Source organism: Platalea leucorodia (genome assembly GCF_965183815.1).
Source record: "Platalea leucorodia genome assembly, chromosome: Z".
Lineage (NCBI taxonomy): Eukaryota > Metazoa > Chordata > Aves > Pelecaniformes > Threskiornithidae > Platalea > Platalea leucorodia.
This window is the reverse complement of record NC_138858.1, coordinates 42,245,968-42,262,394: the sequence shown is the minus strand read 5'-3', so window position 1 is coordinate 42,262,394 and position 16,427 is coordinate 42,245,968. Positions and strand designations below refer to the sequence as shown.

General features: G+C 36.9%; 1 protein-coding gene across 1 annotated transcript in view; it reads left to right on the top strand.

The window, feature by feature from the left end:
• Positions 1-16,427, top strand: part of LOC309603096 (guanine nucleotide-binding protein subunit alpha-14) — a gene marked incomplete at both ends in the record, with an annotated part of 90,517 nt that overhangs the window by 65,225 nt on the left and 8,865 nt on the right. The window contains one exon of the mRNA XM_082337498.1: positions 15,223-15,377. Coding sequence (XP_082193624.1) covers positions 15,223-15,377 — 155 coding nt within the window. The remainder of the gene's footprint in view (positions 1-15,222; positions 15,378-16,427) is intronic.

The window sequence follows — 16,427 nt, the reverse complement described above, 5'->3', positions numbered from 1 at the left end:
CCTGTTCTGCCAAATAAAACCAAAAGTCCAGGCAGTCCTACTATTGAGCTTTAGGGCCCACAAGTGAGCTTTTAGGGAAAGTCTATAAGAAATAGGGTGTGATTATACTGATCCCTTACAATGATTCTTTCCAGTGTCTGGAGGCAGTGTGAAATGAAGGCCAAAATCAAGACATTCATAGTTCCATTAATGAATGATCATCTTGATTTTGTTTGTTTGTTTGTTTTGTTACAGGGACAACTTAAACACATTATAGTGAGCAAGGTATCCTAAACAATCGAGCCTCTCTTGGTGGTGGTGTGGCACTTTGTGTAGAGTAATATAAAACAACAACATTCAGAAGTGCTTAGTACACATCAGAGCAGAGATTAAACTTTAGGTCTCCATTCTTCAAGTGAGTGCTCTAACCTGCAAATGAGAATGTGGAAGGAATGTTTCTTTTTCCTCTGTTGTTTCTGCTTAAATAACTTCGACTTCGAGAAAAAACTCTTTCTGTGCTTTTTAGACTGTCACCTGGAAAAGGCAGATGTAGATTCCTGGGCTCCACTAAATATTTGCTGTTAAAAGAGTGGCATTTGTAAATACTGTTCCACTAGGAGTTCTATGATTTAGTGAAGGGTATGGAAGGTGTCCATCTCTCAAATATCCCATCACCTGACTACCAGTGTTTCTGCTCTGCTGGAGAGAAAGGAGGTGGTTTCACATCATGGAAAGGGGAGATTCAGTCCAAGATTATTGTTGGATGAAACAGCATGAGATCTATTCTGAGGCAAGTTGTGTACAGCTTTATTTATTAGACAGTTGTGGATTTTTATATTTTACCGCTACCATGGCTCCCAGTTGAAAAGTATTATGATGTCATCTTCTCATTCTTAAAGCAAAATTGTGTTACCAGTAAGTAATAAATGAGGAGCCGTGAAAGCCGGCTATTTGTCCAGCAGAATTCTCTTAACATTTCTAAGGCGTTTTCACTTTTAACACCTTTTTATATCTAAGGCACTAGAGGCAAACAGGATGAGAAAATGGTCTGGACTGTGGACATCAAATCTTTTCAGTACAGAGTATTCTTAGATTAAAAAAATTAAATTATAGACGCTGAAAATATTGATTGACATGTTGAAAATACAGTATTCTTCTCCAGTTGTCATAAATGTAAAAAAAATTATTGGCTTAAAATTCCATGGCACTTATTTTACTGACGTATGTAACAAGTTATTTAGAAAGAAAAAGAGGCTTATACTGTCCTATATTTGTAAATATAGTTTTTTAAGCAATAATTTGTAAATAATGACCTCTATCTGTATTACAAGCAATATTTCATTCATCTTAATCTGTAAAACTAAAGGGGTGAAATTTACTATGTGAACTGTAAGACTCTGAGAGGACCTTAGAAATTATGAAAACTCGCCAGGTATGTTCTTTGTAAAGTGTTTCCTAAACAGTTTGCTGGGAAGATTTGCAACATCAGAACACAAACCTTCTGTTCCTCCCACAGAGCTAAGTCGTAATAAAATTAGAACCCATACCTAGGATTTTTAAGACCTGTGATAAGGCTGATTTGGGTAAGAAATACACACTCATTGACTCTCCATCTTCTGTCCCAATGTATATAGAGCATTTGGAATAAATTACCAACAGCAGTACATCAGAACGTGTGATCTAAAATGTCAGTTCTTTAGTTCTTCCATTCATTTTTTATCTCTTAAAGTAACAGCCATCTTCAGGATAGAGGAAAATGGGTTTTCCAACATCCCTTGTCAAAGTAAATCATTAACAAACTGTGCAGGCATTTAAGGTGCATCTTCTGTCTTGTCGTATTGTTCTTAACAGGACAGATTTTTCAAGCAATACATCAACTTTGATGCTCAATTGACAGTTTCGTAATATCTAGTATTTTCCTCAAGAGATATAAAACCATCAAGGCATTAGTGAAGAAAGCAGGTTACTGTTTGCTAATGTCTATACACTTGGATTATTTTTTATTAAAAAAAAAAATATTGTGATAGGAATTCAGATGTGATAGCACGACTCCATTATCCAGTGCCACTGCTGATAAAGACAGCTGAGAGAGGAATGAATTGTGCAGCTGGGAGTTGTGCCATAGCCTAAAGTCTCTTCAGTTAGAGAGTCTCACTACTTAACAAGGCAATGACAGTGAGTCTCATTTCTTTCCTTTTGCCTTTCAAAAGTCAAACCCCAAATGCAGAGTGCTCTGCTTCCCCATATTTGAGCAGATGAGAGGAAAGAAAAGGCTGGGCTTTCATGTCTATGAGTTTAAAAAGCTCAGTGGAGAGTAATGAACAGGAAATGGCTTTCATGAAAATGTGTAATTAATTTCTCAAATAAAATTTGTTGGGTCTATTCATTACTTAAACTGACGATTTAGTAAATTAATAAGAAGCTGAGAATGCAATACCTTCGGAGCTTGAGGAGAGAAATTGTATTAACAGAAGTCTAACAGAAGATTCTCCGTATCCCTGTTTGAAAATACAGGGATATTGTTGAATATAGAAAAATAGCAGTAACATTTGCATTTGGCAGCCATCTTCACTTGCTTTTCTGCTGGGTACTGGAATAAATAGTGAATCTAGTGCCCTACATGAGTTGAAGGGGTTAAGGAGGAAGCATTTCAGACTGGTATAAATCTGAAGCCATGCTCACGTGGGCTGTGCTGTGAGGTGTCTGAAGTGTCTTTAGAATGTAATCTCTCCAGGCAGGGACATGTTATGTTTGGCAGCATTCACCTGCCGTACAACATGATGTACCCTTACAATGCTACATAAGATAATACCCAAAGAATTCACTTAGCAAGGAAATTAGATAGCCAAGCAGCTTGGCTCAGTGCGAAAGCAGGCACTTGCAAGGACATTGTCCTTAAAAACAGTCCTCAGTAATGGGTGAACATCAAAAGATGTGGAGTTCATTTTAGTTCAGATAGCAACAGCGTCTAAATTAATTATGTCTGCAAATATGGACTGGAAATCTGGTAAAGCAGATTGTTAGATATTGTTAGATAGCTGGTGCTTCCTGTGTTTACATTTTTTTAGAAATTGAAGTCTTGCATTACTTTGCAATGATGGTCAATTTATTATTTCAAAAAAGAATATGGGAGAAGTTTGGAAGGACCAGCCTAGTATGCAGTGCAGTATAACTAAAATGTTAATCCTAAAGCCTGAAATATTAAAGATAATCTCATAAACTAAGATACATTTTGTGGAATCATCTAGCATATTTAGATTATTGCCAGTTGAGGCCTAAATGTCCTTAAAGATGCACTTTTACTTAAATAATTCTTTCATATTGCCCTGTATACTGAATTAACAAGAGTATTTAATAAGTGAAGTTTTCACTGAGAAGTGGTATCTTCATTTTAAAGCATTTCATGTGATGCCCTTACTCAGAACTGAGTTAAAAAAAAAAAAAAGACAAATGCCAAATCCATCAAGACCCTTTGTCTCTGAATACATTGAAAGCCAGACTCCGAGGCAAGTAATTAAGAAGATGGAGCATTGTGTCTTGAAAAGCATCAGTGGAACTATACTATATTTGCCTCTTTTGTTCCTATAGCACGTTGCAGAAACTTAAAGTGGCCAGAAATCTCATTTTCTCCAGATGCTCTTAATATGGAGTCTCCAAGGACATGATGTATTTCTTATTATTTTCAAGTTTGATGATCATATGTGTCTTAAGAATGAGATAATATGTGATTTTGTTCAAGGTACCTGCTGACAGCATGTGATGTCACCTGTTTTCTTTATTCAGGTCAGGATTTGTTGCATCAGAAGTAATGAAGTCAGAAGTAAAGTTCACCAGGGATGGGAAACTGTGTACAGAGACCAATCTCATACCAGGAAAGCAATTTGTTTTCAAGAAGGGCTTAATTTTTTAGCAGTCTTGGTACTTCAGATGCACAGAGACCAAGCTGCTGCTTTCTCTAGAGCTTTTTGAGAAGAGATAAGTAATAATTTTTGTTTTTCATGTGCATATCTTTTTATGAGTCCTGGGAAAGAAAGGCATTTTTTCATTTGAGGTGTTCCTGGTTCTATCATAAAGTCTAAATCATCTGGATCATGTCTCCAGCTGCCCGTGAGGCAGAACCTCTATTCGCTAATATAAGAAGTTGGAGCTAGAATGCAGGAACACTGAATTGCTCAATTTTTGCAATTTTGGCATACTGTAAATATCCAGAATTGTTGTTCATACTTATTCACTGCATAATTTTGTTTGCATGGTGCATTCTCATTCTCTATAATACAAAACCAGAAAGTTTCCAAGAGGTTGAGATATTTTCTGGTAGAACTGCAGAAGTAATGAGAGGAAATTAATCTTGCAGGATCAGTGTTTACTTCCTCAGAGCTTTAATGTCTTAATAGGTGGAAAGGTGCTTGGTTTTGGGACGGGGCAAATCTAGTGAACTTCCACCAAACTGTAGAGGTTAGACATCCACATTCTTGTCTTTTTTTTACTTTTTTTTTTTTTCTTTTGTGTGTGTTTGTGTGCGTATGCATGTCTTCAGTTGGTTGGAGAACCTCTTCATGACCCCAGTAGCTCTTACCTATATGATAGTCACATCTTTAAAAACCTATTTATGTCACTTTTGTCCTACACTTGCCAGTTTCCACTGTAAAAATTCCAGTGTTTTAAATCTGTGCACCTCAGAAGTAAGAAACTTTATGCAAGTTCTGTCTGAAAACCTGTTTTCTTGGAATAATAGTTGAATTTGTTGCTTTGCCAGAAGATCATTCTATTTCATCTTAATGCTTGCGTTTTGATTTGTTTTCTTTCCTGACTCTGAATTCACTAATTGAGACTCTTCCTCAGCCTAGGAAATCTCAAAGTAGTCTGTATCAACAGGAGTCACACCTCTCCTATCCCTTGAAAGGTTTGCTCTACATGCAGGGCTGTGCAGAATAGAGATGCAGGCTGTTGGATCTGTGAACCTCATTATTTCCCAGGAAGGAAACCAAAGCATGGATGAATTTCCTATTCTTAGCCAGCTGCATTTTTGTGTTTTGTTTTGATTTGAGATGAACGTTATCTAATCACAACTTTTTTAACCTGAATTTGCTTCCTTCCTTTCAGGAATCTACACGTATTGTACCTCCAGAAAACTTTATTCATGCTTTTCCTGAGTCACTATAAATCTGAAGAACTCCATTACAGTCACTGGTGGAATATGTGTACAAACCAACCTAATAGCAAAATCCCCCAATAACTTTCTCCCTGATTTGAACACTTATAAAGTGAATATCATTATTGGGAAACATGTTTTTTCCTTTGTGGAACTTTTTTTTAATGTATTGTGACTAATTCAAAAGGCTTTTCTATTGTTTTATAAGGCTGGAATCAATTTAATAAGTATTAAGTCTGGTTTCTTAAGCAAGAAGTATTCTGTGATCACACTATGTGTAGGGCTGCCTTTCTTCACCCCTTGTAACTTTTAAACCCATTGACATGTGTCAGCCAATGTTACAGAGGAGAGAGATCTCAAGGGTAGTTACGTTCTGGCAGGTTTTGTGGTAAAGGTGGCTGGATAAAGGAGAAAATTGTTGCAAGTATATTGGTGTAGGAAAAGGAGGTGGCAAGAAAGTATTGGACAGAAGAGAATATACGAGGCGTATGTGCTTGTGCCTGACCACTGAAGAAGCACAAACGATGCATCACTGTGGAACCCAGAGGCACACTTTGTTAGCTTTTGTGTGCTTAGAGCTATTCCTCTGATTTAACCTTTAAAGAAATGATAGCTATTAATTCACATCTTCACTCTAAACTTGGTTGCCTTTTCTCATAATATACTGTGAGTAAATCAGAAGCTATGTGCAGGATTAGCTGGATTAAATTCTGTAGCCCAAATTAGTCTATGTTCCAAGGTTAGATAATCAAAATTATTTATTCAGGAAAGGAGACAATACCTGCTACGGATATATGTTTGTATATTATTTGAAGGGGATGAAAATTCAGTTTAATTCATTTTCTTAAACACTGCTGGGAAATACAGATAGAGAAGTAATCTCATTAATTTATCATGCCAGTTGACTTAACAGTGGTATGTTACTGCATTACTTACTATATATGGTTGTTCTAGGATGTTCTTTTTTATTAGTATTTGAAACAGCACTGATTGAAAGCTGTGTAACTGCTGGAATTTAGTAGGTCCAGTGTAAGTAAAAGAAAAGTAAGAATGAGGAATATGAGAATGTGTTCACATTTTAAAATGTCTTTCTTTTTCCAGTTTTCTGAAAGCCATACTTACACCAGCACATCCTGAAGGAAAATAAGATAAAGTTATTTCCAAGTAACTCTAGTAAAAACAGGATACAGGAATATGAAATGGATTCTTTTTATCATCATCTAGTATATGCAATTGAATTAAACTGTAGATTTTGGTATCACAGACAAGTAGACAGATTTTTCCTGAATTGAACCTGTTCCTCAAATAGCTGACATCTTCTTGACATAATCTCTGCTCAAAATCACAGAAGAGGGTGTAATTGGAAAACAGAATAGACTATCTGGAGCAGTCAGAGATGTTTGTGAGGGTAAAGACTATGGAGCAAACATCACAAATATTCATGTGCAATATTAATAGATAATTTTAGTGCATTACCCACATGTCAAAATACAATGACATTGTATGGTATTGTGTGTGACCCAAATATTTTTGTAGTGTGCCAAGCAATGATGTCTGTCTACTATAGAGTGGAAGAATGAACGAAGAAATAAAGGATGTAACTTGATTATATCTGGGGATGTTATACTAATAGTTTTTGTTTCTCCCCTCCCCCTGTAAACTAGAAATGTTGGAAAATGAGGTTTGGAAGCCACAAATTACACATATGTGTACTGCTGTTATTTATATTTGTACCTGTGTATTTATATGCATACTTCTGTATTCATATGTGTACATGCATACTTTTAGTCCATGTTTATGTAATGCTGCAGAAACAACTCTCTTGTGTTTGAAGAAGGTGACCAGCATTTACATATACATGGATGCACTCTCACACATCATTTAACAAAAGGCAAATATATAAAGATTAACTGCAAACTGTTTCCTTTCGTGAAGAAGAAAAACATCTTGTGATTTTCTTATGTTTTTTTAAGGGTAATCCATTAAATTTTATATAAGATCTGACTGTGAGGTCTTGTTTTCAATCAGGTCTTTGCCAAAAATTTTGTGTTGCCAATTATGATCTGGGTGGTGGTTTAGCCTGGTATTTTTACAGTTGTACTGCTTAATCTTGCTTTGCTTACTGCTAGCTGGTGTACTGTTTACTGTTCCTGCTGTTATCATAGATGGGGGGGGCTAATAATGATTGAAAACTTAGAGGAAAAAATTTACTACAGCCTATGGGTGGCAAACAGAATAGGCTTAGTAAGAAAGATACAATCAAAGCTTATGGTGAGGGGTTGGTGCACAACCAGGATGGTATCAATTCATTATTTTAATTTGCAAAAATTCAGTCTTCAACTTAATCCGCTGTTCCTATCCAGTTATCCAAACTATGACCAGGTACCTTTTCATAGCCATAGAACAGTGCACTATTAAAGCTGAATAATGAGAGACTGCAAAATAAGCAATATTTATTTATCTTTAGAATATAATGTCCTAACTCTAAAGGCTTGAGTCATTTAGTTCCCCTGCTCTTTTCACCTTCCTTAATTTTCCTCTTCCAAAATGTTCTTTCACTTAGAAATTGAAACCAACCCTCATATACTTAACTTTTGTCTCCTCCTCTGATGGTAATTATGAGATACTAGCAATAGCATCACTGTATACATTTTATGTACAGCTCAGCGAGTTGTTAGCTTCTGCCCTAGTTTTAACAGTGGTTTGTTCATGTTCAGTTCCTCCTGTACCCAAAATATGTAAACAAAGCAATCACAGGTAATTGTGTAGATAATTTTAGAAGTCTCTTAGTGCGTACTTTACCTCAGTAATAGAGGTTGAGATATGAAAAATACCGTACCTCAACAAGGGGAGCGATATGCAGGGCTTGTAATTCAGCAAAACTTGGTAGCCTTGCTGGTACCAAGAGGAGATTGACTTAAGCTTTTGGGTTTGCATTTGGGCTTGCATTTGGTTCCAATTCAAAGAACTTTCAACAACAGCAACAACAAGCCAACAGAATTGAAATTTACATAATTTGTCAGTAAAACTTAAAATGTTATCTGTTAATCAGTAACTTCTACTAAAATTATATGTGGCCTGGGAATAGCAGCTTCCTATCCCCATTGTAGTGAATTATAAAATCTTAGGGTTTTTTTGTGTTTTTTTTTCACTCTGTTTTATGCATTCTCTTTTTATTTCTTTAGAAACAAACACACCCTATTCCTTATGTCAAATTTAACTGATGGGACTCTTTCAAAAAATGAGATGAAAATGAATGCAAACATGGTTTTAGTAATACACAATGACTTCCAAAATATATCACATTATACTCCCCAGAAGTTCAATTTATGGGCCTAACAATTTTATAAAGAAGAGGCAAGTATTGAATTGTATATTTCTACATATTCTGTAGTAAGATATAATCTATATTTCAGTGGCACTGTAAAAGTAAAAATGTTTAGAGATGTAAAACATGTTCAGCGATACTCACAACCTTCCTATTCACATAGGATGAAAACTTAAACTTCAGCTGTAGCTAAGTATCTCTTGATAAATAATGTCTTTCTGAAGCAGTATACACCCTTAACTGGCTGTTCTTGCAACCTCCCAGTGCTGCATAACCACTTACTTTGTGTCCCTTCCTGTGATCCTCTATTTGCTGTGAAGAACCTGCTGTAGCTTCCAAGTATGACTTTTATTGGAGCATTTTGTAGTTTGTTTTGCCCAGCCAAATGAGGAAGAATCTGGGTAATGAAAGTGAGGTGCAAAGACCATAAAATATAAATGCTTAGAAAAATACAAGCTTCATTAGTTCTCACAGCACTTTTAAAATTATTAATTCCTGTCTTTACCACTGGGCGTTTAGGAAACACTTTCACTAGTTATTGCACCAAAACAGACCGCTCTTCTCAGAAAGCTTTTTAAAGGAGTAATAACCTAGGTTATGGGTGAAGAAATAAATATGTATATAAATTCAGGCCTTATAAAAACAAAGAGCTTCATAAGGTAACACATAGAGCTGTTTCTGGGTTCTATTTATCATTTAGTTTCCTAAGAAATATGAAAGAGCTGCAAGGTATCAAATCAAATATAATTTTTTTCCAAGTATGGATATTCACACCCTCCAAAAAGAAGCTGTACCGAAATAATCAGTTCTATGCATCACATATAACAGTTGAAGATAAAATTTATTCATATATCTAAAAAAATGTCAGTTGTTGCTTGTGGTGTTATCCATTTCTCGTCTGGCAAAGATTTGTCCTTAATATAAGTTGCATTTAATATTATACTCATTCAGCTGGCATTTGTGCATGTTTCTTGGCACTTTCACAAAAGATGAGAAAGTTGCTTTTACCCAGTGGTATTACTGTGTGAAGTCAAAAAGGCATATTCAAGAGCCCTCCTGATTATTTTGTTTCTTTTTGATGAGAACAAATTAGCAATTGAACCTTGAAGTGTTGCTTGTTATATACCATCAGTTGCCCTTTAAATGTAGGATTAAGTTTGATTTCCAGTGGGGAATAATGTAATAGATTTTTAAGAGACTAATAGATTTTTAGTATTCTAAGCAGCTTAGGCACAGGTTTTGAATGTATTTGCCAAACAATTTTGCCACTGTCTTTGTTATACATGATCAGTTTTCTTTCCAGGATCAAAAGGTTTGTTTTTTGGTTTTGTTTTGTGGTGTGGTTTTGTTTTTTTTTTTTTTTTTAATGAAAAAAGTATATTCTCCTACTTCTGTTGTATTCAAAATTACTTACTCTTATTTTATTATCTGTATTCCTTTCTCTGCCTGCACCATGCCATTGAGAAGCAGAGGCCTACCTAAAAAAAATCAGCCTGAAGTAAGGGAACTTCAGAATAGGGTTTTTGAATATAAAAATGTTACAGCACTTTTAATGTAGCTTTTGCTGTTCCTGCTTATACTGTGTTTAGAGAGAGCATAATGTGCTATACATACGTTAATTAAGAGTGAATTCTGGAACTCATTTGTTGCTTGTATTTCATTGAAATTTTATGCCAATAACTGACATTGTTAACATGTGCTTGTGCTGTTTTGCATTTCCCCTCTTTGTTCCTTGGTTTGGTCTGTAATGATTGTAGATTTGTTTTGTTTTGTTTTCTTCTCATGTTAGTGAGCCGTTTCTGTTCTTTCTGTAAAGCACCTACTGCTTATGTATTACAATGCTGCATATTTCCACAACGTCTCTTGGGCTAACTTCTTAGTGGTAAGTGAGAATTCTATAAAATGCCACTCTGGCTTTGAGGGAAATGAAAACTAAATTCCTGGTGTTCTTGTGAATTTCAGAGGAAGGTTTTAAAATATGACCCTGTCCACTTGAAACACTGAGGCCCACTTCTTGCCAAAATCCCAGTATAAAGTTTCATGATATTTAAACTGCTTTCATGGTGTGCTGTTGGCAGTGGCAAAAGATATTTGTTAAAATGTAAACTTATATTATTACTAACTGTTGACAAGATTTAATAACCCTTTTCTAGAATTCCTAGTGGTGGGATTCTACAGCAAAATAATAAAAGCCCTGTGAGCCTTGTGGGGCATCTTACATCATTCACTTCCCCTTTATAGTGTTTAACCAGAAGAAACAAAGGACATTTAAGCATTTTATCAAATGTCAAACTAGCTTAAAGAGCTATAGCAGGTTAGAAAATTTATTTAGCTTTCACAGTTTGTGACAAATTCAAAGGCCACTTATTTGCAGTAATCAGCAAAAATCCTTCAGTGGGTTAGATACAACAATATAAAAAAAAAGTTCTGATTAGCAGAACTGGTTCTTATTACGTACTGGAAGAGCTGTGTATAGAGTTTGGGGGCTTAGTTAATTTTGCCATGGCTTGCAAATTTTCAGTTCATTGGCAATTAATATTTGTGTTGACCATGAATACAATACAGAATATCTGCAACTAAGCTATAGGTAATATCAGTGTTAGACAATCAGTATTACTTAAAACTAGATGTAAAACAAACAATCCATTTCCAATTATAATCCTGTTTTACGTTAATATGTTCTATCACGTCAACACAATTTTGTAGAAAAATAATTTACTTCAGTCATTATAGTAGTCAGAGGCTGAAATAGCTGGCATTGCTCTGGTTGTTACTTATGAGGAATGTTTGCTGTTAGCAATAAATTGCCACACACGCTCCCACAAACATGCACACGCACTCTCACAAAATCCTGTGACACCTGACTTTTAGTTAAAATGCTGATATTTCCCAGTATAAAAAAATACAGGACTCTCCTACTGCCCAGTTTGAATTACTTTCTGCTGCTTCTAAGGACATCTTAGAGCGTGTTTCAGGTTTAATCCCCTTTTCTGTCAGATCTTGGCTGGATTATTGTACACTGTCTCCTAAGATTACTCATTACTCATTTATCCTGAAGACTGCATTTTAAGGAAACTGAAATATTCTGTAGCTTGCTTTCATGTCATATTATCCACCCATAATTCATACCAAAGGCATTTTTTATTAGTAATGTGCCTATTTACTGAGGATGGGGAAGACATACCCATGAAATGATACTAAAATCACTTGGTGCTTTAAGTAATTTTTCACTTCATTGTAGGATTTATTTTTTTTTTTTTAAATACGAGCATGAGACTAGCTGTCAGTGTTGAACTCTATTTGTTATATATTATGAAATGAAAGATTAATCTGAATTATTTTCCCAAAAAGGATTTTTCCTGATGTCACATGGCACTTGTCCAGATAATGGGACTGAAGTTTGCAGATGTAGACACTTACGAAATATTTCTTTTCACAGCAACCTGATACCAAAGCAAGTTTTGCAGCTGCAATTACATGAAGCCCTCTTAGAGGGACATGCAAAGTTTTATCATGGAATAAAGCCCGAGTCAACCCCAGTCAAAATGCTGTGATGGGTATTTGCATGTCAGTGCCCTTTCTCTTCTCTAGAAAAGGATATCTGTTCTGTGACTTTAGTGAATTGAAGGAAGAGTTACTCATAATCCAAATTATTCTGCACGTCTTTCACCAGATAAGATTGAAAATATGGAGAAAAGTTAATACCAGGACACAGGTTCTCTAACCTCTTGCCTCATATACAGTACCTAAGTAAAGCATAAATCACAGGTGAAGTAAATCACATTGTTCTAGATCAGCATGAACATTTGATACAATAGTTACAGAACAGAAAAATTTATTCAGTAGATAGATAATATTACCTGTCTTGCTAACTTAGTTATTCTGTGTAAAATTAAGGTAAAAAACCAATATGGATTACATTACATCTGTAAAGAATCTACAAGAAATACTAACGGGAATGTTTATACCATGATGCATTTTAAACTATTTTATATTGATTAACAATTTACAGTGTAGCAGTAATTATAACAGTTATGGTTAAAGCTTTTAGCTAATATTTTAAAAAAACGGCTTTAATAAAAATCAGAAGAGTTGGGATTTGGTTTTCTGTAACAGAATACCTGTAAAATCAAAGATAATTCCAATCATGGAGAATTTGCCCAGGTATTATGACTGCCTTGTAAGTCTTTAATATGAAAATTCAGAAGAGTAGTATATTCAAAACATTTTGGAGACTTACAATATTTAAAATTAATTTGAACTGAGCAAGGAGAAATTGCTTTTGAGGCATTAGGCCCTATGTTACGTAGTATTTCAGTTGCCCATGAGAACTTAAAGACCCCATAACCACAAAAGTCCTGTTTTCTGATTGATTTTTTTCTCATTTTGAATGACTAGATTAACAGGTCTATCAGTATTCAAATTTTCCAGTTCAGACCCAAGATTTTGGCACTGGTGAGGCCACACCTCAAATACTGTGTTCAGTTTTGGGCCCCTCACTACAAGAAGGACATCGAGGTGCTGGAGCGTGTCCAAAGAAGGGCAACGAAGTTGGTGAAGGGTCTAGAGCACAAGTCTTATGAGGAGCGGCTGAGGGAGCTGGAGTTGTTTAGCCTGGAGAAGAGGAGGCTGAGGGGAGACCTTATTGCTCTCTACAACTACCTGAAAGGAGGTTGTAGCGAGGTGGGGGTCGGTCTCTTCTCCCGAGTAACAAGTGATAGGACAAGAGAAAATGGCCTCAAGCTGCGCCAGGGAAGTTTAGATTGGATATTAGGAAAAATTTCTTCCCCGAAAGGCACTGGAACAGGCTGCCCAGGGAAGTGGTTGAGTGACCATCCCTGCAGGTATTTAAAAGACAGATGTGGTGCTTAGGGACCTGGTTTCGTGGTGGACTTCGCAGTGCTAGGTTAATGGTTGGATGATCTTAAAGGTCTTTTCCAACCTAAACAATTCTATGATTCTATGATTCACTACCTTGGATCCAAACCAGATCTGTATGCAGTGTTACTATTTGTGACTGTCCCAAGCTTAAATGAAAGGTTAGGAAGAAACCTTATTTCATTTTTAAAGAGGATGTAAGTTAAAATCTAGATGATATCTAGCAAAGTACTGGAAAAAGTGTTGGCAGACTGAATGTACAGTAACCAATCTGTTATATTCCAAATACTAAATAAATAAATTAATTTCAATATTAAATGTATTTTAGAATGATACTTTTCCAGACCACTAAAGGTATTGGCAAACATCAGGATATAGCCAGCTGAACAGTTTCAGAAGAGAACACTTCTAATCATAGAATGGGTTGGAAGGGACCTTTAAATATCATCCAGTCCAACCCCCCCCACCACAGTCAGGGGCATCCTTGCTCAAAGCCCCATCCAACCTGACCTTCAGTGTTTCCAGGAATGAGGCATCCACAGCTTCTCTGGGCAACGTGTTTCAGTGTCTCACCACTCTCATTGGAAAAATTTTCTCCCTTACGTGCAAGCTAAATCTATCCACTTTCAGTTTAAAATCATTGTGCCTTGTCCTTTCACTACAGGCCCTGGTGAAAAGTCTTTCTCCACCTTTCTTAGAAGCCCCCTTTAAGTACTGAAAGGCCACAATAAGGTTTCCTCAGAGCCTGCTGTCCTCCAGGCTGAACAACTCACAACGCTCTCAGCTCTTCTTCATAGCAGAGGTGCTCTATCCGTCTGATCATTTTTGTGGCCCTCCTCTGGACCCACTCCAACACGTCCATGTCTTTCTTGTACTGAGGACCCCAGAACTGGATGCAGCACTCCAGGTGGGATCTCACCAGAGCAGAGTAGAGGAGCAGAATCACCTCCCTCGCCCTGCTGGCCACGCTTCTTTTGATGCAGCCCAGGATATGGTTGGCTTTGTGGGCTGCAAGCGCACATTGCCAGCTGATGTCTAATTTTTCATCCACCAGTGTCCCCAAGTCCTTCTCCACAGGGCAGCTCTCAATCCATTCATCTCCCAGTCTTTATTGATGTTGGGGATTGCCCCAGTCCAGGTGCAGGACCTTGCACTTGGCCTTCTTGAACTTCATGAAGTTTGCACAGGCCCACTCCTCAAGCCTGTCAAGGTCCTTCTGGATGGTATCCCTTCCCGCAAGCATATCAACTGCACCACTTGCTGCAGAACGATAGATTGTTTTGTATCCCTTAAAAGCAAAACTTACATTTATCTTTGCAATACCTCTCACACTTACTTAACAGCAGAGAGCAAAGAAAAATTATTTCTTTCCATAGAGTAGTACATTGGCTGTATCTCACTGAGATAGGCATTAAATAGAAGATGGCTTGTAGGAATTTGATGCTCGCTTGATGACTGTTTATACTAGGTTAGCCTCTGATTTGTTCTGAAACAAACCAAACCAACAAACCAACCAAAAGTATCTGTACTAAAGAAAGTATCTAGAATTTTAGAAACATTACCACTGTTATAAATTGGTATTAAAATTTTGTGAGTTTAAAAAAGTAGGTTTAGAGCTTCTTCTGACCAATGTCAAGGTCCCCTTTTAAAAAGAAAAGTCACACCTGGATGACAGTAAGCAAGACTTAACTTGTTTAAAACATTCAGCAGCAGTCATTTGACTTGAAAAATTAAATTCAAGGATTAAAACTGCATATTTTCTCCTAGGTTCCTTTCTGATGCTTAGTCTCATTGATTGGAAGATCATAATAAATAAAGGGGAGAGTGTGTACTGCATGCTGACAGCAATCCTTTCTCACCATAGTGTAACCATTTAATTGATTAGGAGAGTGCTCAGATGATCAAAGAAGTGGAAGTGGATAAAGTGACAGTGCTGGAAATAAAACAAGTTGAAGCAATCAAGAAGCTCTGGGAAGACCCAGGAATTCAAGAATGCTACGACAGACGAAGGGAGTACCAGCTCTCAGACTCTGCTAAGTAGTAAGTACACTGCATAATTACAAAGACAAGCCAGACTTAATGAAGTTCATCATAGAATCATTTAGGTTGGAAAAGACCTTTAAGATCACCGAGTCCAGCCATTAACCTAACACTGCCAAGTCCACCACTAAACCTTGTCCCTATGCACCACGTCTACACATCTTTTAAATACCCCCAGGGATGGTCACTCAACCACTTCCCTGGGCAGCCTGTTTCAGTGTTTGACAACCCTTTCAGTGAAGAAATTTTTCTTAATACCCAACCTAAACCTCCCCTGGCGCAGCTTGAGGCTGTTTCCTCTCGTCCTATTGCTTGTTACTTGGGAGAAGAGACTGACCCACACCTCGCTACAACCTCCTTTCAGGTAGTTGTAGAGATCAATAAGGTCTCCCTTGAGCCTCCTTTACTCTAGGCTAAACAACCACAGTTCCCTCAACCGCTCCTCATAAGACTTGTCCTCTAGACCCTTCACCAACTCCTTTGCCCTTCTTTGGACACGCTCCAGCACCTCAATGTCCTTCTTGTAGTGAGGGGCCCAAAACTGAAAACAATATTCGAGGTGCGGCCTCACCAGTGCCGGGTACAGGAGGACGATCACTTCCCTGGTCCTGCTGGCCACACTATTTCTGATACAGGCCCGGATGCTACTGGCCTTCTTGGCCATCTGGGCACTCTGCTGAGCGAAGAGATAGCTTCACTCTGATTTTATTAGTTATACCTGTGTCTCTGTTGGCCTGTTGTACACAACGAATTTTAAGTTGGAATGATGAAACAAACTAATTTTAGGCTTTCTGAACATACTGGAACCATCATCCCTCCCAGTTCTGAGGTCAATACAGCTGGTACATAACTGAGTCTCCCTTGGGGGAAATCATGAAAAACAGCTGTACAAAATACATTGACAACAAGTGGGCAGGTCAGACAGTTCAGTTACATGAAAAGCTTAGGGTATAATAAGAATGAAGATAAGTCTCTCCCCCATTTTTCAAATAATTTAATTGTGAAAAAATGATTGTTTCATGAGAACAGAAAACTTACATTTCTGTTTCT